Here is a 23,213-nt window from a genome sequence, read left to right as displayed (position 1 = left end):
CTAGGAAGGTTCTCTTAAATAATTTGGAGGGTGAATTCCTTAGCCTTGCCTAGTCTCAGCCATATACTTCATTTAGCTTTCTTTTAATCACCACCTTGCAATGCACTTCTGCCTTTAAGTTTGTTAAGAGTGCCATGTACTTTTCATACAGTGGCCCTTCTTCTGTCCATAGACTCTGTGCACAGTGCGGCTCTTAGGTTGTAAACTACTGCAGAACAAGCCAGTGTAAGTAATTTCATAGTACTGTGTGACTTGAAGCACATTTTATATTTATCTCTTTTTTTATGTTTGTTTTCCAATTGACCTACAAGATCTTGAAAGGGGGGCACTAATCTGTATGTAATAGTTACCTAATCATTGTATTTTCCTTGACAGGCGCTCCTTAAATGACAAGGTATTTTTCATTATTTTATTATCTTAACTCATCTAAGTATTAAACTGAAATTAGTGAAATGAAGCAGTATATGACTTACTTTTTGTAAGCCTGATGACTGACTGCTTCAAATTTATGTATTATGTGGTACCAGTTTGATAGCTTCTGTATTTCTAATGATACTTGATTTCTGTCTTCCATTAGTTGTTTAATTGAGGTGATTTAGTCCCAGTATTTGTTTATATATCATCTTTAGCATCTATTGCTTCATTTGTGTGGAAGAGAAGATAAGTGGCTACCACCTTGTCTCTAAGCTGGACTGTGACATCATGTCTGTGATGGGTGGCCACAGCTATGGGGTTTCCATGTGTGCCGGGCAGCACAAACACCAAAAACATCTGGTATGAGAATGAAGTTCTCTTCTGTAATGGTATGAAAGTGATTTGGTGCATAATGGAATAATACCAAGTATACTTCCTGCACATAAAGCACACAAATGATTCAAGAGCCCAAGATAGTTTTTTGTGCAGACTTGAAGATTTCAGTGCATTAAAAGTATTATCATCTTACTGTGTAACTATAAATCATTTAGTCCAGTGCCTATGGATATGTGCTAATTTTCTTCATTCTAAGTTTAAGAAATGGCCATTTTGATATAATAGGTAGCAATAGCAGAAGTGAAGACTTTGACCAAACAGAGTAAATTGGTTTGATTCAAATCTCACAAGGAGTGCTGTATCTAAGATGTACCTCTTAGCAGTTCCAGCAGATTTTTTGAGGGGTGGTTTGAGTGTTTTTTCTTTATATAGATATTTAATGTGTATGCATTAACTTAATTATATTTATGTTACATATTGTGAATTTATACATACTATAATTTATATACATAAAATGCAGTCATTTAACCTCATTAGCTCTTGCATTGGCTCTTGTGTGGAAGTCTATTCTGGATTGATGCTTGTTTTTATAATATCTGAAAAGTTCAAAATACCATTTAAAAACACAAAGGTTCCTAGTATTTATTATATATTATACCTAAGATTTTATGGCTTTCCCACAAATCAGTAAAGACATCATTATCTTTAATTAAAATTAACCACTGAGGGGATCTTTGCTCTGAATAGCAAGTACCAAATTCACCCTTTATTTACTCTGGACCCTTAAGTTGAGATGAATTTCTTTTCCTTTCTTTTGAGGTTTTCCTTGTAAGGATTGTAAGCCTTAGAGGACCTTACATTTTAAACTCATTGTTTCCCCCACTCTGTGTCTTAGATTAGTCAGAGAAACTGGTCAGGATAATTAATTCTGAAAACAGACTACAGTACTCTTGTGTGGCAGTTTTTAGCCCAAGCCTTAGTATTCAATAGAAAGACTAGCTATTGAATGTACACATGTGTGCAAACATTAATGCACTGAGAGAGAGCACTGTTGATGGTTTCAGTTGTGAGGTTCCCAGTTAATACTGAGCCTGGCAAGAAAAGAGGTGATTTTCTGGATTTCTCTTCCAGATTTATTTTGTTTTTATTGATAACTTAGCCTAGGCTCTGAGAATGCAAAATTATTTTGCTGGCCTGTGGGTGTTTTTGCTTTATTCTGCATGTATGGTGATTCCTCCTGCCTGGATTTCTCCAGTGCTGGCTTTTCCCAGCCCCCTTAGCAGTTGGTCTGTAAGGTTAACCCCTGTGCATCTTGGGAGGTCTTTCCTCAGCCTCAGAGCAGCTGGTTGTGCTTTCCTAGTTCTCACTAGCTGTTGACATCCACGTCCTGTCTCAGTGTCCACATAGATAGTGTGTGTTAAGAAGTCGGCTGATTGAATGTGTTTGTGCCAATGGATAGGCACATGCAAGGGCGTGATTCTTGTTAAAATGCTGTCAAGAAAAGTGACATAGCAACTTCCTCGCCTTCATTTTTGGATCATGGCAGGTGGTAAAGTTGAGGTTTGTATTTCTAGGTGGACGTGGATGAGTTGGGCAGTTTGCAAGACAGTAATATCTTTTTGTGCTTATAAGTTTGATTTGTTGAATGACCTTTCAGAGTCTTCACTGGAGAAATGATTTATCTGAACATGTAACCAAATGGTTTGCATTTTTGGTCTCTGTAATCAGTTCCCTCTTGGAGGAGGAGGTGTCATTTGAGGATGTTGGCATGTATGTGTGTTCAGGATGGTGGGATTTACTGTCCTTGTTCTTTTTTTCTTCTGTTGTAGAAATCTAGCCCCTCAGACCTGAGGGTAGGCATGCAAGGGTTTGTAGTTCTTTTTTCTGCTCTCTACTGCAAGGTGGCCCACCTGACCTAGGAGGCTTCTCACAAACTGGCCATGTATTTTGCTTTGTAGTCCTTCAGAAGGCAAGGAGATGGTGGTTTCCAGAAAGGAGGACTGTGTTGTTCTTCAGGGAGTGTCTCTTGTTGCCAAACCAGTATCAGATCTCTCCTCCAGTGAGTCAGCCTGCAGTTTCCCTTCTCACAGTGCGTGCACACGTGCCTGAGTGTATGGGGGGAGGAAAAATGGATGGAGGAACAAGATCTTTAATGAGCTATTTTTAGGCCAAAATGACTTACTGCAGTTTTGTGAAGTGTAGGTAGTAGATGCCCCTCACAATATAAAGTGATTATTAACAAAAAGTTTGCTGATCAGCTATCTTTCTGATAATTATAATAAGAAAGAGTCTATACCTTTCCTTTGCTCTCAGTATCTTCTGTGGAGCTCCTTCGCTGCTAGTTGGATAGGGTTACTAGAAGAAGTAAGCAAGGATCAGGTGGGGTGTGAATGCATGTCTTCAAAATTTGTGAAAACTTGTTCTCATTTGCCTGTTTAAATTGAATTACATCAATATCATTATTGCCTTCTACTCTAAAATTAGATATTTATTTTCTACAAAACACTTATTCCTGCATGCAATAAAAGTCACATTTTAAACAATAATCCTGTATCTCTTTTAAAATTACATTCATAATCCTTTCAGCCAATAAAGTTACGTGTGAGTGATACAGCACTTGAATGGTATTGCTTCTTGAAGCAACACTTTGAATCGAAGTGTGCTACCTTTAGTTAAAGGACTTATGTTATGGGAAGGATATTCCAGTGTAAATTTGGAAGTGTTTATTTTGTCAGTTTTCATAAGCAAGATCTGGCCTAAGTTGCAATGGCTAGTGGTCATAGTCCATTTAATGTCCCCTTTACCTAGAATATTATTCTTAAGCAGTTAACTACAGTTTCCAGTTCACAAATAACTTATATATTATAGCTTAAGATACTATTTTTATTTAATTCTCCTGTGGAGAAGAACATTGTTTTGTTTTTTACTAGTTTTTTAAGGTCAGTTCCTAAACATGGAGGTTTTAATGAATGTTGTGTAACATTTTATAGTGAAAGGGAAAAATTGTTGGAAGGGTAAATTTTCCCTTATGTATTTAAATGTATCAATAATTAAACACATACTGTTTTATACGAGATTCTTCTACAAACATCCTGTTGGAGTGCTGTCTACATTTTGGGTTTTACTACCTGAATAATCATTGCATTGTCTGTATCGTATAAGATGGCTCCAGTTTTGTGTTTTAAGGTTTAGCTTGTTAAGAGAAAGTTTAATGTTTTGATTCTTTTTTTTTTTTTTAAGATTTTATTCATCCATTTTCAGGGAGGGAAGGGGGGCGGGGGAGAGAGAGAGAGGGAGAGGGAGAGGGAGAGAGAGGGAGGGAGGGAGACAGACATCAATGTGCGGTTGCTGGGGGTTATGGCCTGCAACCCAGGGATGTACCCTGGCAGGGAATCGAACCTGGGACACTTTGGTTCCCAGCCCGCACTCAATCCACTGAGCTACACCAGCCAGGGCTAATGTTTTGATTCTTTACTAATAATACAGTATTGAAATTCTTGTTGTTTTACAGATACTATCTGCCTTTTAAATTTTAATCCATTAAGTCTATTTGTATCCCATAGCTGTTTGTAAATATTTCCCACAGTTGTATGTACTTAAATGCATGCTTACCCCATTGTACATATTGGACATTTTTGTGCTAAAATACATTAAGTGGGATTTTTGTAGCAAAGCATTCTATTTTTCTGTTTTTAAAGTATGTGTGTGTGTATTGTTTTGTTTTACATTAATCTTCAGTTTAAACACTGGTATATTTTTTTAGCAACTTGACTCTAAGAAGCCTTAGACTAATTTTTAAATAATTATTCAACCAAAAATTATAAATTTATTAGGATGTGGCCTTACATATAGCATTCTTTGCATTAGTAATGTGAGATTTTTGATTTAGAGAAATTAGAAGATACAGGATTAAAGTTTCATTGTAAGTTGAAATAGAAAATATGCTAAAATGTCTAGGCTTCTGAGAAGAAGTTCTTATACCCTTGGGATTAGAAAAAAGCAATATGAATTTTTCTGAATATTCAGAATATTCAGACAATTGTATCCTGCTCAGATGGAGTTAGGTTTGTCTTAACCAATGTTTCTTTAAAATTTCAGGTTGTTGGCATTCACACTGAGTATGCAGCTACTAACGTTTTTATATGGGACATATAAACATTTGGTTAGATGCAGACAGATTTTAATGTTTTAAAGACTTCCTGCTATATTAACATTATATTGGAAGTCTTTTAAAATATTAAGTAGAATTTAATTGAAGTCACCCAAATCTTGAAATGGAGTCTGTGGATAGTAAATACTATGGAGAATTTTCCATTCCATATGAGAGTATGGGTGTAAATGTTTTACAGTCATTTTGTATTTGGACAGAACCAGCATTCAGAAAAAAAATTGCATTTTGAAAATGGATTTTTTCTTGTTGCATTGTTACTGCATAACACTTCTCAGCATTTTGTGAGTTATTTTAAAATGCAGTGGTGAATTCATGTTTTTTTTTTATTCTGAAAATTGAAGTACTCAGGTGGTATTTAATGGGAAAGGATCCTTTGGGGTAAATCATAGTGTATTCTAAGGAATGCATCTATAACATTGATGACTTGAAGCCTTAACAAAGGGTCCATTATTCCTTCTTCCTCTGCATCCAGTGGTATATTACCACAGTGGTTTATAGCCTTGTGCAGCCTTGCAAAGTTGTTTTACAGTTTTTAATGGAATGCTTTTGAGAAAAAGATTGTCTCATATTCCAGTATCCATGAGTTACTGAATCACGGTTTGTAAATAATTTGTCTAATTACTAGAAGGCCAAAGAAGGTCTTGAAATTTTAGCTATTGACTCTGGTGGCTTCACACAATAAGATTTCAGTGCAAAAGGTAAGGTGATATTTGATCAAAAGTACATATTTTTGGTGTCCATGAGAACTAGACTTCCATATTTGCTTCTCTTAGAAAGCTCATTCCATTTTATTAAAATGTTTATAATTGCAATTTTGTGTTTAATGTTTCTGTCTTTTCTTTCTTTAGCACTTAGGTGATTGTTCAGCAGTTGGCTGTATGGCCATTGTTGGCCTTAAACTGCACTAGTAACAAGCATGGTATTTATCTTGTATTGATAATAAAACCAGTTTTGATAATTAAGAAAAATTATTTCCTGATATACTAGAAATAGTTCTCAGAATCAGCAGAAATAGGTATTATGGTATTATGTTCAGGATATGTCTCAAGAAGGAAAATACTAAAATGAGGCAGCATCAGTAATGTGTCCCCAGGTAGTTGTAACTTCTTATACTTTCAAAATATAGCTATTAATATCATTCTCAGCAGTGAATTATCATTTGTAGTTGAATCACATATTAAAGGTATTTGATTGTCTGTTTTCTCCAGTCTTTCGGTATCTGGGTTTTTGGCATCTTTTCACATTTTTTTCCCCAAGAGGAGCACCTACAATTTATCACTGTGTCCTTGTATGAAGAGAAGGTCACAGCATACATAGTTAAGGACTCACACTGCTAATCAATCTTTAGCAATAGACCTAATCTCACTGTATAGTAGGCAGGCAGAAAATAGGTTATGCTGTTGTGGACTGTTTTGGTGGCTGGCTGTTGGTTTACTTGACTGCTGGGAACCTTTTTTGGCCTTCTTAGTCCGTCACACAGCAGTGAGTCTATAAAGCTTGGCAAATGTACTGTGGATTGTCCATCTACCTATCTGCTGCCCCAAGGCAGGTGATGTTAGACATTAACGTGGTCTGAGTTCACAGGTTGCTTCAGGAATGCTTTGTGTTCAGAATGGTATCAAATGCTATTGATAAAGCAAAGAATAATTATACCTTTCCTTTGCACCCCCATAGTGGGGAATGATCCCAGAGATTTAGGAAGCTATGAGAAGTGTTGGAATGGTATTCACATAGATACTGAGTCTTACCTTCCCCACAGGATGAATGGATGAAGTGTGGTACAGTGCGGTCAAATGAATGCTCTTACCTGAATATGGTTACCTAAAATCTCCTCAGTGGAGGAGGTCAAGAACTATAATGTCTTGATTCTGTGTTTTTTACTTGAAGATATATGGAACTCAGTCATCATCTTTTTGACCATATCTTCTTGAAGCATTATTGTGGAAATGATCTTTGAATACTCAGAGCAAAGGGAATGGTTGTTTCTTCATGTGGTTTCCATGAGGATCTTCTGAGACTTATTCAGGCATGTCTTAGAAGTAACTCAATTATAAGTGAGTGGAAACTGCTATTTCGGAACAAAGGGGGGGATCCCTTTCCAAATGTGCTAATTATCCACAGTGAACATAATTATTTGTAACAAAATGGCAGTGTACACACATTTAAGTTAAGGCTTATTTTCTGTTACCCATATTGGCATGCTGTAGCAAATTTCTGTTATCCAGCAAGAGCCAGGTCAGAGCTACTATTGATTTTGGTTTAACACCATCACACTTGAAAGATAGTTAACCCAGAGAGGATTTTAATTACTTTTCTCTGAGTGATCATTGTTTGATTTCTTCTTTTTCACTCACCTACTGCATTGTATCATGAAACATATCAGATAATAGCAGCAAGAATTAGGCTAGCTTATGAAGGGGGAGGAAAAGACATGAAGAGTGAGGGAAAGTTTAAGTTAAAACTAGGAGACGTACCAAAAATCTTTGCTTGGACACTGCTATCCTCAAGAATTGGACAATCAGTGAACTATATAAATACTGCTCTTAGACACCCTCCACTCCCAATCACCACCCTCTTCCTCCCCTGGGACTTCTAAAAGAATGGTGCATGGAACAATTACTGTTTCATTTTTTGATAATTTTTATACGTTTGATTCAGGCATAAACTAATAAAAATGTTTTAATGATCTTATCAAAAAGCAGTTGGGTTGCAAACATTAATTTTGTTCAGGGTTTTTCCTGTGTACAATATACATTTTTAAAAAATTATGATGATAATGCTGTTAGTTGTGGAAAAGTGGGAACAGATGATCTATATGATGTGAGGGGGTTTTACTCTTCCACCCAGATTGAGGAGTTAAAATATCTGTAAATCCAAGTTGTTGCTTTATAAATGCACTGATTTAATGGACCGTATAAGACAAACTGAGCTTTCCATTTCTTCATGGGCAGGTACCCAGAAAGCATAATGGTTATAGGTTTATTGTTTTTGGATGCTTATTTTGTATCATCTGTGTTAGTTTTGTGTTTTTTTAAGTTGATCTTCTCCACCATGTATATTTGCTCCTGCCTTTTTGCATGTCTGATAATTTTAATTGGAAGCTAGACATGTGACTTTTACCATATTGGTTATTGGGTATTTTATATTCTTATAATATTTTTCAGCTTTGCTCTGGGATGCAGTTAGTTATTTGGAAACAGTTTGATCCATTTTAAAGATTAGTTTGTTGGTATTAAATGAGTGTTTAGTGTAGGACTCATTTTGACCACCAGCTGAATAACAGTGTCTTGAATGGTCTATATAACTTCCTAAGAATGATGAGTTTTTCATTTGGGTAGTGGTAGCAGGCACTGTTCCCTGTCCTTGTGAGCACTAAGTACTGCGCCCCAACCCCCCAATTCTTTGGGGGTACTTTCTTTGACCTTAGGTAGTTTCCTAATGAAGATGTGTTGACCATTGCTCTGCTGAATAGTGCAGGGCATCACAGAGCTCGCTCACACTTTGGTCTTCTGTCCTACAAACTCAAACTGCCATGGTCTTTGCAACCTCTCAATTACATCTCCTCAATTCAGAATCCTCTGGGCTCTGATTAGATTTCCTGTCTCTTTGCTACAATCTGGAATCTTTCTCTAGGCAGTAAGCTGGCAGTTACAGGGTTTCTTCATGTTTCCTGTGTCTCAGAGGTCACTGACCTTCAATGCCTAATGTTCGGTGCCTTAAACTTTTTCATTTCATACGTTTTGTCTAACTTTAGTTACTTGAATAGGAGGGTAAATCTCGTCCTTTGTACTCCTTCTTGGCCAGGAATAGAAGTTCCCTTCATTCTTTTTAATCAAAGACCCTTTCCAGAGTGTAGTCCTTATCTGATTCACCATATATGATATGTAAGCAGGGCTCTGTACATGTGAACACACGTATCCAGAGAGAAATGCAGAAATATGTACTGCTAAGACATCCCTACCTTCTTCAGAGCTATGCCTCTTGTTGTGCCATTCCTTACCTGGGCCTGTTTTTAGGGTTTTATAGCAAGACTATTCAGCAGGCACAATATTCTCTTCCTGTTTGCACTGTGGGAAGCTTCATGGAGTTTGCCCCCATCTTAGGGAAGGTTGTGAATGGACTGAGGCAAGAGTCTCTTTAAGAGATCCTCTGGTAGGACAGCAAGGTAAGGCAGTATGATGGGTGATTCTGGGCCCCATTTACCTTCTGCTTTGCTCCAGGAAAGACTTAAGTGTGGAAATTTCTGATCTCAAGAATGTATGTGTCTGGATTGATACCATTGTAGTAAATACCAAGAAATGACTATAACACCAAGGTCAGAGCTTCCTGACGTCATTGACATAGCAGAAGGCAGATTAACCAGTAAGGTTTTAGTTCTTCAAGGTGCCATCAACCTGCATAACTAACTGACCATTTGAGGAACCGACCCAAGTAGGAAAATTGACTGTGACTCTAGAATAGCAGGGAGGTGGTGGTGTGAGGACCCTTGTCCAGGGAGACAGTGGACCATGTAGGTTGCCTGAAATAAACTCATCTACAGTTCTCTTTTTTCCCCTTTTTATTGGAGGGAACACTAGTTAGCAAAATTAATGCAGATTTCAGGTGCACAATTCCACAACACATCATCTGTACACTGTATTGTGTGTTTACCACCTCAAGTCAGGTTTCCTTCCATCACCACTTATTCCCCCATACCCTCCTCCACCTCCCACCATCCCCACTCTTCCCAGCAGTCACTGCACTATTGTCTGTGTGCATGAGTTTTTTCTCTTTTTTCTTTGCTCAATCCCTCCATTGATTTATTTTTTTAAGAATTTGCTTTATTTATTTTTTATTTAGCTTTATTTTTTTACTTTTTTTACTTTATTTTTTTATGTTATGTTATTTTTAGAGAGAGAGAAAGGGATGGAAGGAGAGGGAAAGAGGGATTGATTTGAGAGAGAAACATCAATCAGGTGCATCTGGTATGCATCCTGACTGGGGGCTGAACCTGCAACCCAGGCATGTGCCCTGACTTGGAACCCAGCGGATGACCTTTCGCTTTGTGGGACAACACCTAACCAACAGAGCCACACAGATCAGGGCTCTCCATTGAATTCTTTATGGAGCTACCGCCTCTTAACTCTACCTCCCACAACTCCAATTAGGAAAATAAAAGTCAGTTGAAGAATATTATTAGGTATATTAAAGAAGAAAATATTTATAATCCCGAGACAATCTTTGGTAACATTTATTCCTTTTTCTTTCGGTAGACTCATTAAAATGTGTAGGTATCTAAATATACTTGCACACTTGTGTTGTGAATGGCGGAATGTTGATGTCAAGAACATACTGTTGTGCAATTTCTGAGCATTTTTGGATTACTGCTCCCTTTTTGGTCTCATTATATAATTACAAGTTTGATTACATAGGGGAGGAAAATATTTTTGCTTCTATGCTTTTGGTTTTTGACCAGGGTCCCTATAACAAAAAACATACTAGCAAGAGAAAAACAAGTTGGTTAATTAACGTGTATATTTCATACATGCATGTAAACCTTCACAAGAATAATGACAAATCGAAGTGGTAAAACCAACCCAAATGCTTTTTTATACTTGGTGAACTGAGAGAGGAAATTGTGGAAAAATAACTGAAATACATGGAGAGGCTAAAGGAAGATAAGAGTTATTTTACAAAGGTTTGCTTGTACAGAATTCCCTTGACCTCAACTCACTGTCTCTGGGGATAACTTGTATCCATTTGGTAGAGGGACATTTTTCAAATGGAAGTTGTATTTCAAGGGGAGGTCAGAGTGCCTTTTTTTTTCACTTGCTGTTTTTCAGGGTTTTTTAGTTCAAAATAATCCTTATGTCAAAAAAGGATTGTATTTTTGTATTGACATATTCTGGTTTCCTTCAAGCAATAATCAAGTGTTTCAGTGGAGGATTTGATTTTGGTCATATTGGACCTTACCTGGTAGATTTGCTTTCCATTTCAATCAGGATTCAGGTTTCAGGTCCTGCCTATGGTTGCCATACTTTAGGGTCCCCAAAAGCAGATACAGACACACCTTGTTGGAGACACTGTGGGTTCTGTTCCAAACCACTGCAATAAAGCAAATGTATTTTGCTTTATTAATTTATTTTTTGTTTTGCCAGTGCATATACCATATTTTGCCGTGTATAATGCATACCTATGTTTTTGGCCCAGAATTTCAGGGGGAAAATCTTTCGTTTTAATTTTTAATCCAATTATTTATTTATTTATATTTAGAAAAAAACTGATTATCATATTCTAGGGTATTATTTTGCATACAGATATCATTATTGCTTTGTAGAATTATACTTTTAACATATAAGCATAAATAAAAGAATTAAAAACATTTCTATAGATACAGAATTAGTACTACCCATGTATAATGCACATCATTATTTTTCCTTCATAAATTTTGGCAAAAAAGGTATGCATTATACACGACAAAATATGGTAAAAGTTATGCTTACACTATACTGTAGTCTGTTATATGTGCAATAGCATTATGTCTAAAAGGGCACTGTATATACTTAATTTAAAAATACTTTATTGCTAAAAAATGCTAACCATCATATGAGCCTTTAGTGCATCATCGTCTTTTTGCTGGTGGAAGGTTTTGCCTTGATGTTGATGGTGGTGGTTGCTGAAGAGTGAGGTGGCTGTGGCAATTTCTTAAAAGAAGACAACAATAAAGTTTGCCACATGGAACTCAATGAATGATTTCTCTGTAGCATTTGATACATTTGGATAGCATTTTACCCATGGTAGACCATCTGTCACAGTTGGAAACACTTCTCTTACACCCTACTGCTGCTTTATCAACTAAGTTTATATAATGTTTAAGTTAATTTATAAGTTTATATAAGTCCTTTGTTGCTGTTTCAACAATATTCACAGCATCTTCACCAGGGGTAGATTCCATCTCAAGAAACCAATTTTTTGCTCATCCATACAAAGCAATTCCTCATTTGTTAAAGTTTTATAGTGAGATTGCAACAATTCAGTGACATCTTCAGGGTCTACTTCTAATTCTAGTTCTCTTGCTCTTTCCACCACATCTGAAGTTACTTCCTCCACTGAAGTCTTGAACCCCTCAAAGTCAGGCATGAAGGCAGGAACCTTTTTCCAAACTCCTGTTAATGCTGATGTTTTTACCTCTTCCCATGAATCACCATGAATCACAAATGTTCCTAAGGGCATCCAGAATGGTGAATCTTTTTCAGAAGGTTTTCAGTTTATTTTGCCCAGATACATAAGAGGAATCACTATGTATAGTAGCATAACCTTAGGAAATATACTTCCAAGTTGAGGGCTTTGAAATTCCAAGTTTATTGATTCAGCAAAATTGGAGTGCCTTGTCTTTTTGTCTGAAATAGGTTCAAAATAGTGTTTTTTTCTTGAGCAGGATGTCATGGATGTCTGGTTTTCAATTTAGTTATGTTAATTTTATAATTTTCTCTTGGGTTTTTAATTCTTCCTTTGGCCAGGTCCTGCAACCTTAATTTTGTTCTAAAATGTTTCCTTCATAGTTCTGTTCACCTTTGGTTGAATTGTCATTGAATCTAAGTTGTATAACTTTTCATGTGTCTGTTTGAGTCAAAAAATTTAATTTTGATTAATTCAGTGTGTTGTGATAATGAATAATAATCTTAGATGTAGCTGGGATATGCTAGTTCAAAGGTGGTCTGTTCTCATTTTTCTACCAGTTCATAGTGACACAAAGAAGGGCTTGGCAGTAGTTAACTAATAAAACATCGTGTAAACTTTTTTAAAAATTGGTATTTTCATTCTAAATGTGTATTCATTTATATATTTTGGTGGTGAAATTTGCCAGAGATATTTGCCTATTACATTAGCAGTACATCTAGCTAGAGAGCATAATGAAGTACCCTTTCTTTTTTGTTCAGCTGTTAATGAGTGGTCTGTAGAGGGGTGTTCTGGGGAAAAAGATCAGCTCAGAACATCGCCCAGTCCTCTTAGATTCTTGTACTTAGCTTATCGGAAGTTGGCCTGGCTTTCTTGACAGAGTTACTGCCATCACTGGAAGGAGACAGGATTTAGGTAACAAAAGTTGAAACAACATTTTAAAGAGTCATTAAAAAAAAAAAACATATGCCCTTCTGGATGTTCAGATGGTGGGGTGGGCAGGCCTTGTTGTATGACTCATTTACAAACACATAGCTGCTTTTGAAAATTACCACTCTGCTGATGTTCTTCCCTCCCCCATTCTCTGGCAGCCAAGGAGGGCAACTGAAAACTCCTCAGCTAGTTATCTCCCAGCCTTAGACAAAGACTTTTTCTATGAGAGTTTACTTCCTCTGGTGGAGTCCAAAATGCTAATTGGCATCAGCTGCATCATTAAGGGGGTCATTAACTGGGCCTTGCAGCTGCCTCATCACTGGATAAAACCAGGAGGGAGCCTTACCTGTCTGTCCAAAATTTCTTGCTTCGCCTTTCAAATTACCTTAATTCTTTATTTTTATTTTTACTTTTATTTTTATTTTTGCCTCCATAGGGAGGAGAATGAAGAGCAAAGTCATTTGGACTTGGTCTGCATATGTGGAATGTATAAATTTCTGTCATGTCTTTTTTTCCACTTTCCACTTTTTTTCCAGTTCCACTTTCTTTTCTTATGTGGAATTCATTGTTTTAAAATTTCAGTTCTAGCCTATTCCAAGTTGGTTTTCTGTTGTATCTTCTTAGGCTACATGAGGAGTTTGTTTGTGGTGGTGGTGGTGTGTGTATTTAAGTGTTGGATTGAGACCACCAAACTTGTTTTTAACTAATGGTTAAAGGGAGGTTTGAACCCAGAAGGAGATTGGTTTATTAATAAGCATTAGTCATAATTAGGTTTCCAGTTGTAGTTGCCTTAAAGCCATTGGCAGATTCTGCATTTCTGATGCTTTCTCTCCAAGGTGGGCACTCATTAGTAAACGACACTGAGGAACTAGATACCTTCTTATTTTGTAAGATGTGTAATAGTCATCATAGAAGCAAGATAAGTAATGTTCATAGGTCATGGTTTAATTACACAAAGTAACTGTGTCTATCCATTAGACTCAGGGACATTTATTGTGCTATGATGTTACAGAACAACAAGAGGCCAAGGGGGGCCAAAGGCAATATACTATTACCTGAAAGGAAACCCCCAGGTTCATTATGTCTGCTGCCAGAGGAAAGACGTCTCTCAATGCCAGAGATTGTGAAAAGGAAAGGAAATGTTTATTTAATGCTATACACACTTAAAATAGTGACCTAATGTCTTCATCAAAATCCCAAAGCCCCTTAAAACACCCACAAACACACACAGTTCTTCCTTCCTCCCGTTTTGCCCAGTCTGTGGTGCCGTATTTCAGGAAAAGAAATAGAAGTCTGTAGCTCAGGGAACCTCCAGTTCTTCCCAGTAATTCGTCTTGGCTGGTAGGCCTCCCTCATTTCCCAGCACCATCAGCTGTGTCGCCAGGATCTATGCTAAAGCCGGATGGTGGTTCCCCCTTCTAAAGCTGTGGGGGTTCCCACTCTGGCAAAGCCGAGAGGTTCTCCTTTCTATTGCCACAGTTGAGTGGTCCTCTGTGCACAATAGCTGTGGGAGTCTCCACTCAGTCAGAACTGTGTGGTTCTCTCTCCAATGGCTGCCACATCTGGTTTTAAATCCCTGTGCCAGTCTTCCTCTGCATCCCCATTTCCGACTCCTCCCACAATTGACCACACTTGCCAGCACTCCCATATCCTTCCAGCTTTACTGGGCTGCCATCATGAGTCTGGGCAGGCCTGGCCCCATGTCATGGAGCCAATCTTCTCCAAGCTCCCACACAGGTGCTGTAACTCGGGGGACCTGCCCCCAGTTATGTCTTAGTGGGGAAATTATTTCCATTCCCCTGGCTCAGAGCATGTCTACAGTTATTTAACATATCTGTGCAACCAGTTAAAGGTTATAGATATGTTAAATGACCACAACAGAGGTTAGCTGCAAAGCTGTTTCTATGCAAAACAGCTCTCAATGGACCTGCTCCATTTCTCCCTTCCCCCAACCCACACCTGTGGCAGGGGGTGGGGGGGTGGTGAGGACATCCTAATATTTCCTGAACACCTTTGAGTTCTGGACCCCATTCCAATTCCCTATTTGGGGTCCCCCCCCAACTTGGCTACACCCTGTTACAATGATAGTATACTGACAGTATTTGCCCGTATGTGTATTAAGTGTTTTTCACACCAGTGGACAGTGCTGAATTTAAGCCTATAAGAATTTTTAATTGTATGAAATGTGTAAGAGTTTTAACTTTGTGGACTCTGAAACAAAAAAGGAAAAAAAATTGTCGAAACTAATCAAAATATGTTGCGATCCTTTATTGTTACTCAGGAAGTGTCTCATGGGAGAAATGTAGGTAGCATTTGCTTTCTGTCGAGAAGTGAAACCTACTGGCAGAGCGTCATAGGTAATAATGATCCTTGGAATAATTTAGCCAGTAAGAGGAGGAAGAGAGGTGGGGTCAGCAATAGATCGATAGAGCAAAGTCTGTACTGTCCAATAAGAATGCTCATCCACAGGGTCCTAGAATGTACACAAACACACCCACCTGGGAATCAGCACCAGAAAGGCCCAGTTTCCTTCTGCACGGTGGAGGAAAAGACTGAAAGCTACTGAGAGCTGAGCAAGATGCATTGTTCCATCTCTGGCTCCTCCTCCACATATAGCGCCTACAGTGCAGCAATGTGAGTTGCCCCATGCTGGAGAACACCTGTGGCTCCGCCTCTTATTATGTAACAGGCACGTCAAGACAAAAAAATATGGCCCAAATGTGAAAGAACAGATCAAAGTCCAAAAATAGAACTAAGTGATGTGGAGACAGCCAGCCTATCAGACTGAGAGTTCAAAACACTGGTAATCAGAATGTTCACAGATATGGTTGAGAATGGTTGCAAAATAGAGGAAAAAGTGGAGGCCATGCAAAGTGAAATAAAGGAAAATGTACAGGGGGACCAACAGTGACGGGAAGGAAACCAGTACTCAAATTAACAGTTTGGAGCAGAAATAAATGATTTAACAATTTGGAAGAGATAAACGTTCAACCAGAACAGAATGAAGAGACAAGAATTCAGAAAAAATGAGGAGAAACTTAGGAACTTCCAGGACAACTTGAAATGTTCCAACATCTGAATCATAGGGGTGCCAGAAGGAGAAGAGGAAGAGCAACAAGTTGAAAACTTATTTGAAAAAATAATGAAAGAGAAATTCCCCAATCTGGCAAAAGAAATAGACTTCCAGGAAATCCCAGAAGCTCAGAGAGTCCCAAAGAAGTTGGACCCAATAAACACACACCAAGGCACATCATAATTACATTACCCAAGATTAAAGATAAAGAGAGAATCTTAAAAGCAGCAAGAGAAAAGGAGACAGTTACCTACAAAGGAGTGCCCATCAGACTGTCAGCTGATTTCTCAAAAGAAACCTTGCAGGGAAGAAGGGGCTAGAAAGAAATATTGAAAGTCACGAAAGGCAAGGACCTACATCCAGCAAAGCTTTCATTTAGAATGGAAGGGCAGATAAAGTGCTCCTCAGATAAGGTCAAGTTAAAGGAGTTCATCATCACCAAGCCTTTATTCTATGAAATGTTAAGGGGACTTATCTGAGGAAAAGGACATAATCAAAACTATGAACAGTAAAATGACAAAAACACAACTATCAACAACTGAACCTAAAAAACACAAAAGCAAAAGGAAAAACTAAGCAAACCACTAGAACAGGAACAGAATCACAGAAATGGAGATCCTATGGAGGGTTATCAGTGGGGAGGGGGACGGGGGGAGAATGAGGGTGAAGGTACAGGGAATAAGAAGTATAAATGGTAGGTACAAAATAGATGTGTAAGTTAAGAATAGTATAGGAAATGTACCTGGCTGGCGTAGCTCAGTGGATTGAGCGTGGGCTGCAAACCAAAGTGTCTCAGGTTTGATTCCCAGTCAGGGTACATGCCTGGGTTTCAGGCTATGACCCCCAGCAACCGCACATTGATGTCTCTCTCTCTGTCTTTCTCCCTCCCCTCCCTCTCTAAAAAATAAATAATAAATAAATAAAATCTTAAAAAAAAAAGAATAGTATAGGAAATGTAGAAGCCAAAGAACTTGTATGTGTGACCCATGGACATGAACTAAGGTGGGGGAATGCTGGGAGGAGCGGTGGTACAGGGTGGAGGGGAATAATGGAGAGAGAAAAATGGGACAACTGTAATAACATAATCAATAAAATATATTAAAGAATGCTAAAAAAGAATGCTCATAACCTCAACAAGTGATTGTTTGCTCTTAACCACAAAAACTGTATAAACTATTTTTATCCCTATTCTAATGCAACATTGTTCTTTTGCCCCAGGTCCTTTTACATTTACTGATTTATATAAAAATAAAAGAATCATTAGTTCACTTTCTGATGACCTACTTGCAGTCCTTTGTGAAGGAAGTGAAAGGGCCCTTTTAGGGCCCAATGTGTTTAACTGTGCACTTTTTCTCAGGAATAACACCACACACCTTCCCAACATGAGTATGTTTATGGCCATAGTCATGTGTTGGTTTTTGCTAGGAATCTATCAGTCGTTTTTTCTTAAGATTTTATTTTATTTATTTTTAGAGAGGGAAGAGAGGGAGAAAGAGAGAGAGAAACATCAATGTCCGGTTGCTAGGGGTCATGGCCTGCAACCCAGGCATGTACCCTGACTGGGAATCAAACCTGCAACACTTTGGTTCGCAGCCTGCGCTCAATCCACTGAGCTACACCAGCCAGGGCTGGAATCTATCAATCTTAACAATCCTCTTAACGGTTGTCTTGGGCTGCTCAGGAACCAAGAGATACCATCAGGAGTTACTTATGCTGACTCTGAAGAGAACAGACTTCGTGTAGCCTGTGCCAATAAGTTGTGGTCACTGTATACTATGTATATAGCTATACATGTGAATGAGTGTGTGTACATTATGCACATACAGTATGGTTTGAATGACACTATTTGTGTGAATGAGTATGTTTACACTGTGTACCTACACTGTGTATATGAAATACATTGTGCATGTGAATGAGTGTGTGGAAAGTATAGGATAAAGCTTTTGATGAACTGGGCTTCCTAATAATATTTGGGGCCTGCTTCCTTTTTCCTTATGTTAATAAAAATTGTCAAACTTTGTGTTTTAGTATAAAGTTCCATTGAAGAAATGTCCCAATAGAACTGTGTTATTCTGTAACACTAGCCAGGCTACAAACTGGTTTTGTTTAGAATTAAGGTAGTTATCCTACTTATTTCAGTATCACATTCTTCATTTTTACTTAAACCATGACTATGTTGAAATCACAAGTGAAACAATATCCATTTGGTATACAGAGTTTGAGAGTTATTGCACAGACTGTTACATAGACTATACTTGTCCAAATGACTCTTTTATTTGCATTCATTACCTCCAAAGCCACATGACAACTATGCCCATAAAATATGCTGTAATATTCTATACTTGGAACCAAGTGTTAGTTTAGAACCAAGCTGGAAGCCACCATTTTGAAGATGGATCACTGTTTTAAGATGATTACATGTTTTGTTACATATTTGGTTTCTACTCAGTAATGTACAATTTAGAAGTTGTACTTTAAATGATATTTTTTTCATTTGGTCTTTTTATTAATATCTGATTAATGATGTTGCATCTTTTATCTTAAGAACAGTATTTATAAACCAAACTGGGTCTGTGAGGCTTGTGAGTGCCTCACAAATGTCAGAGAGCACTAGGAGATGCTAGGCTGTAACAGGTTTCTTCTGTGTGTGTGTGTGTGTTTCACCTTCTTCCTGTTAATGTGTTCTTCCCTGTGTGTGTATATGTGAGCATGCACTGTCACATGCATTATCTTCTTTCCTTATACAAACGCACACATGCATCTAGACTGCTCAGAAACTTCTGAGTCTTCAAAGAACATCAATAATAAGTGAATGAGTGTGTGAGTGCAGAAAAATAAGGAAGTTTTAGGGAACCAGTCATCATTTCCTTTTGAAAATATACATAACAATAAAGGGAATCTGGTTATCAGGTTTTTCACAAAGATTTTTTTATTTCCTATCTAATCAAGGATGATTTTCTTTTTCTGCAACTTCTTTCTTTGTTCTCACTTTAATTCTGCTTTCACCTCATTCTTATGCTACCTATAAGTCTTTCTCAGCATGATTTTGCAGGTGGTTTAGCAGAACCCTTTCTCTGTGTCATGTGTCTGCAACAAAGGGCAGAATGAACCTGTTGGTGTGGTTTCTTCCCCACAGGAGTGTATATGACAGAAAGGTGAAGACTGACAGTCATAAGGGTGACTTGTTTTTATATTTCAAAGCTGTGTCATCCTCTCTTTTCTTCATTTTTCCTCTGATCTTCTCACACAAACTCTGCATTTTCTCCTGCTTATCTTTTTTAATAAAGCAAAGGCTGGGGATGAGCTGAGTCCAGAACAGCCTACTGTCACTGATTAGTGTTTTGTTACCAGACCTTGATGGACTCACCTGGCTCTCTTTTTGGGGTGGTGGATCCTCACTAAGCCTGCTGTCCACTGGTTCTGCGGCGCTGGACTATATTCAGTAATCCGCCCCGGCTTTTCCAGACATTGAAACTGTTGCTTGAGGTTGTTAAGGAGGTGAACCTTCTCCTCCTTAAGTGTGCCAGGTGATTTATGTTCACAAGTTCATTCTCGAAAAGAAATAGCCTGTCTAGTAATTAGTTGAAATAGTAGCAGTCAGTTCTCTTTTTTTCTCCCATTTTTACAGATGAGCAAATTGAGGTCCAAAGAAGTGGAATAAATTGCCTAAGGTTCACATAGTGCAAGAACTGGGGCCCCAAATGCCCTCTGCTCCACACTTCCTGTGCTCATCTTTACCTTTTGCACCTTATGTGTTTCTTGCATGGCTTGTAATCACATTTCAGAGTACCCAGTTCTTGGCACAAGGATAAAATGAATGGATGTCTTTCCCTTGCTGGGGAGACTGAAAACTCCAGTAAAATCATGCCCATCATTCAGAAGCCACATATTTTATTTTTTATTTTTTTCTAAAGGATGAAGAGGAAGAAATCAAACTGGAGATAAATATGCTGAAGAAATATTCTCATCATAGAAATATTGCAACATATTACGGTGCTTTTATTAAGAAGAGCCCTCCAGGACATGATGACCAGCTCTGGGTGGGCACACATTTCCTTAGCCTTTGAGGGGTTTCCTCTTGGGTTGTATTAAATGGGTATTAGGGACCTTCCAGAAGGAAGAAAGAGAAAAGCAAAGAAAAAGGGGCTGGTGTCTTTTTTGCCTTTTTGATTGACATTATACTGAATATTTGATGTTGACTTTGCTTTGTCTGGAAAAGAGTTAAATTTATATTTCACGAATAAAACAGCATGTTTTAAAAGGAATGTAACCAAAGAGCAAGTGATTAAAAACTTGAAAATAGATGCAAACTAAAATTAAAACTTTATTTATGGAAGTTAATTAATGTGGATAGTCAACCAAATACATCTTTTTTATCACTTGGAAGTGAGAGATAAATTATAAGAAAACAAACTTAGGTCAGTAATTTTTAATAAGTTTAGTGATAATAGTTAATTAAAAATAATAAATTTCAGGGAAATTTCTGGGCTGGACACATTCAGACTTATCTGTTATTAAAACACATTTTTATTTAAGATGATGAAACTGAGATTCTGTCAGAAATATGGTTATCATATTAGTTATGCTAAAGGTCCTGGGCTTAGAAAGCAGGAAGATAGATTAATACTTTCCCTAATTTTTAAAAAAACCATTGTAGAAAGTTTGCAAAATTAAGAAAGTACAAGGGAAACAGTTACTTTCTTTTCCATTGTCCAAATCCCACCATTGTTAAAACTTTAGAAACTTTAGTTCAATTCAATTGCTTTTTCTAGGTATTCTAAAAATATACTTGTATCCATGCTGTTCAAACATTTAGATATAGTAAATGCTGTAGTTTTAAAAACTATGTATTACTTGAAAAGTAAGAAGTATTACTTCTTTTTTGTACTACCCAGTCAGTGTAAAATAGTTTGAGAATCATAATAGTTTGAATTTGGCAAATGAGAAACAATGTTAGGGAGTCGTTGTTTCAGATATTTGATAACTGAGCATTGATTAAGAACAAAATAGCCCTCCCATGCCCATATGCTAAAGAGAGAGAAGGAACATTAAGATCCTCTTCAGAAGCTCTCAATCTCCTGGACTGAATTTACATAGTTAATAACTTTGATGTTGAAATGCTCTGAACAGTCTGAATGCCTCCAAAGTGATCATGCACTCAGATCTTTAAGAAGGGCAAAAGGGAGTTAAACTGTGCTTTTCTAACTTGTCTCGGGTGTGTACTAATTTCTTGATACTTCCCTGACTGTTGGGATGTGAAAGTTAAGTGTCTCTTTTCTGCCTTATAGCTTGTTATGGAGTTCTGTGGGGCTGGGTCCATTACAGACCTTGTGAAGAACACCAAAGGGAACACACTCAAAGAAGACTGGATAGCTTATATCTCCAGAGAGATCCTAAGGGTAAGGACAAGGCATGGTTCTTGTGTTTTTTCATTTTCCTTGTCCAAAGTATTTCTTTAGAATACTTTCTTTAGTATATTAATTATAACTGTACATGTTGCTCTTTTTATGAGAACCAAGGGCTCTGTATTGCTGGCTGGCTTTGATAGTTTAAACTGTATTGTCATTTTGACATAAAGAATCTAATATTCTGGCAAGTATCTAAAGAAAGTAGACTTAACCAAAAAAAAAAGTTCTTTTCTGTATTTCCCTGAATTCATCTTTAAGTGTTAAAAAGAAAATCAAAATGGAGAAGAGAAATGATTGCTCTTGCTTTTATGGGCATCCTGTGTCTAAGCTTATGAATCACTATGAATGATGCTGAATGCTGGCTTTCAAAATCATCCTGTGGACTTTGGCATTAACTGTTAGAAATCTCTTGAAATATTTATGAGAAAAAATTTTAGTGTTTAATGCTAGTTACAGCCACTTAGAAAGCTGGCTTATGGTCTTAGAGTAAGTTTCTGAACTACGGTTATTGCAGCTTCTGAATGATCCCTTTTATAGCAGAACCATCCTGACAGCATAGGCAGAAGGTTCTTAGTATTTCATACTTGAAAAGTGCCTGTGAGTTGCCAGCGGCCTCTCTTTTTTGGTCAGCCAGCAATTTTCTCTTTATGTACCTCTATATTACATACTTAAATGACTTGGTTTGATTTCATTTACCACTACATTTTAAAAATAAAGGCTGTAGAGTTAAACTGGAAACTAATTGTTATGCTTCTCTCACTAGCAAAAAAGGTTACTTTATTTTTTATTTGTAGGTAAATTTACCCCAATTTTTAATTTAAGTTTCATGGAGGACTGTAGGTTTTAACAATGCCATGTAGAACTCATGGAGATATTTTCATTTCTTTTTACTTAGATATTTTACACAGCCCTTGAAAATAGGAAATTCCCTTAATAAAACTGGTTGTGAGGATGAAGTATGAGAACCATCTATTTATAATCATATTCAGATTTCATTATTAAAACATCAGGGTTCTATCTTTTTACCAGGAGCAGATTCTAAAAGTGGGAAAGTAAGTACCCTTCCCTACACTCCTGTGGTGGAGTTCAGTGTTTGTTACATTAATAGCTAAATATCTTAGCCTGGTAGGCAGGGAGGGAGCCCTGGTTAAGAGTGTAGGTCCTAGAGTTCATCAGGCCTTGGTCTGAGTCTTGCCAGTGCTGCTTACCTGCTGTACACCTGGCAAAGGCACTCAACTTTCCAGACTTAACTTTCTTCATCCGTACAGTGTAGGTACCAAGCCTATGAGGGGAGAAAATTAAGTCAGTTGGTATATATGAGTAATTTAATGTGACGTGGTTACACACCTGATCCTTAATATTGGTTGTCATTATTCTCTGTTACATGCACATACTTACACGTACCTTTCCTATGTGTAATCCCAGTGTAGGATTTCTCAAGTGGAGAACTAGGTTTTAGTATAAATGTCTGAGGCAGAAAATGTATTTCAAATAGACAGTTTACATGCTTTTATATGCATAGGCAAGCATTGTTTAGTAAGTATATTTATCTGTTTTACCACCATTAGTCTCAGGCAACATTACAAAGCAGCCCAGGTTGTTTGACACCCCTATTCAATGAATATAGTAGCTTAATGGATGTCTTTTTTGATATGCAGCAAGTGTTTTCCACCTCATTGAACATGTGAAATGTTTGTCTACATTTCGTCTAGAATAGGAG

The 23,213-nt window shown here is 37.4% G+C and overlaps 1 protein-coding gene across 1 annotated transcript in view; it reads left to right on the top strand.

The window, feature by feature from the left end:
- Positions 1 to 23,213, top strand: part of MAP4K4 (mitogen-activated protein kinase kinase kinase kinase 4) — a 200,225-nt gene that overhangs the window by 97,360 nt on the left and 79,652 nt on the right. The window contains 2 exon segments of the mRNA XM_036028361.1: positions 20,000 to 20,125; positions 21,374 to 21,484. Of these exon segments, the coding sequence (XP_035884254.1) occupies positions 20,000 to 20,125; positions 21,374 to 21,484 (237 nt within the window).

This window comes from Phyllostomus discolor, chromosome 6 (assembly GCF_004126475.2).
Source record: "Phyllostomus discolor isolate MPI-MPIP mPhyDis1 chromosome 6, mPhyDis1.pri.v3, whole genome shotgun sequence".
In the NCBI taxonomy this organism is placed as follows: Eukaryota; Metazoa; Chordata; class Mammalia; order Chiroptera; family Phyllostomidae; genus Phyllostomus; species Phyllostomus discolor.
The sequence above is the reverse complement of the archived record's forward strand: the minus strand, read 5'-3'. Positions and strand labels throughout refer to the sequence as shown.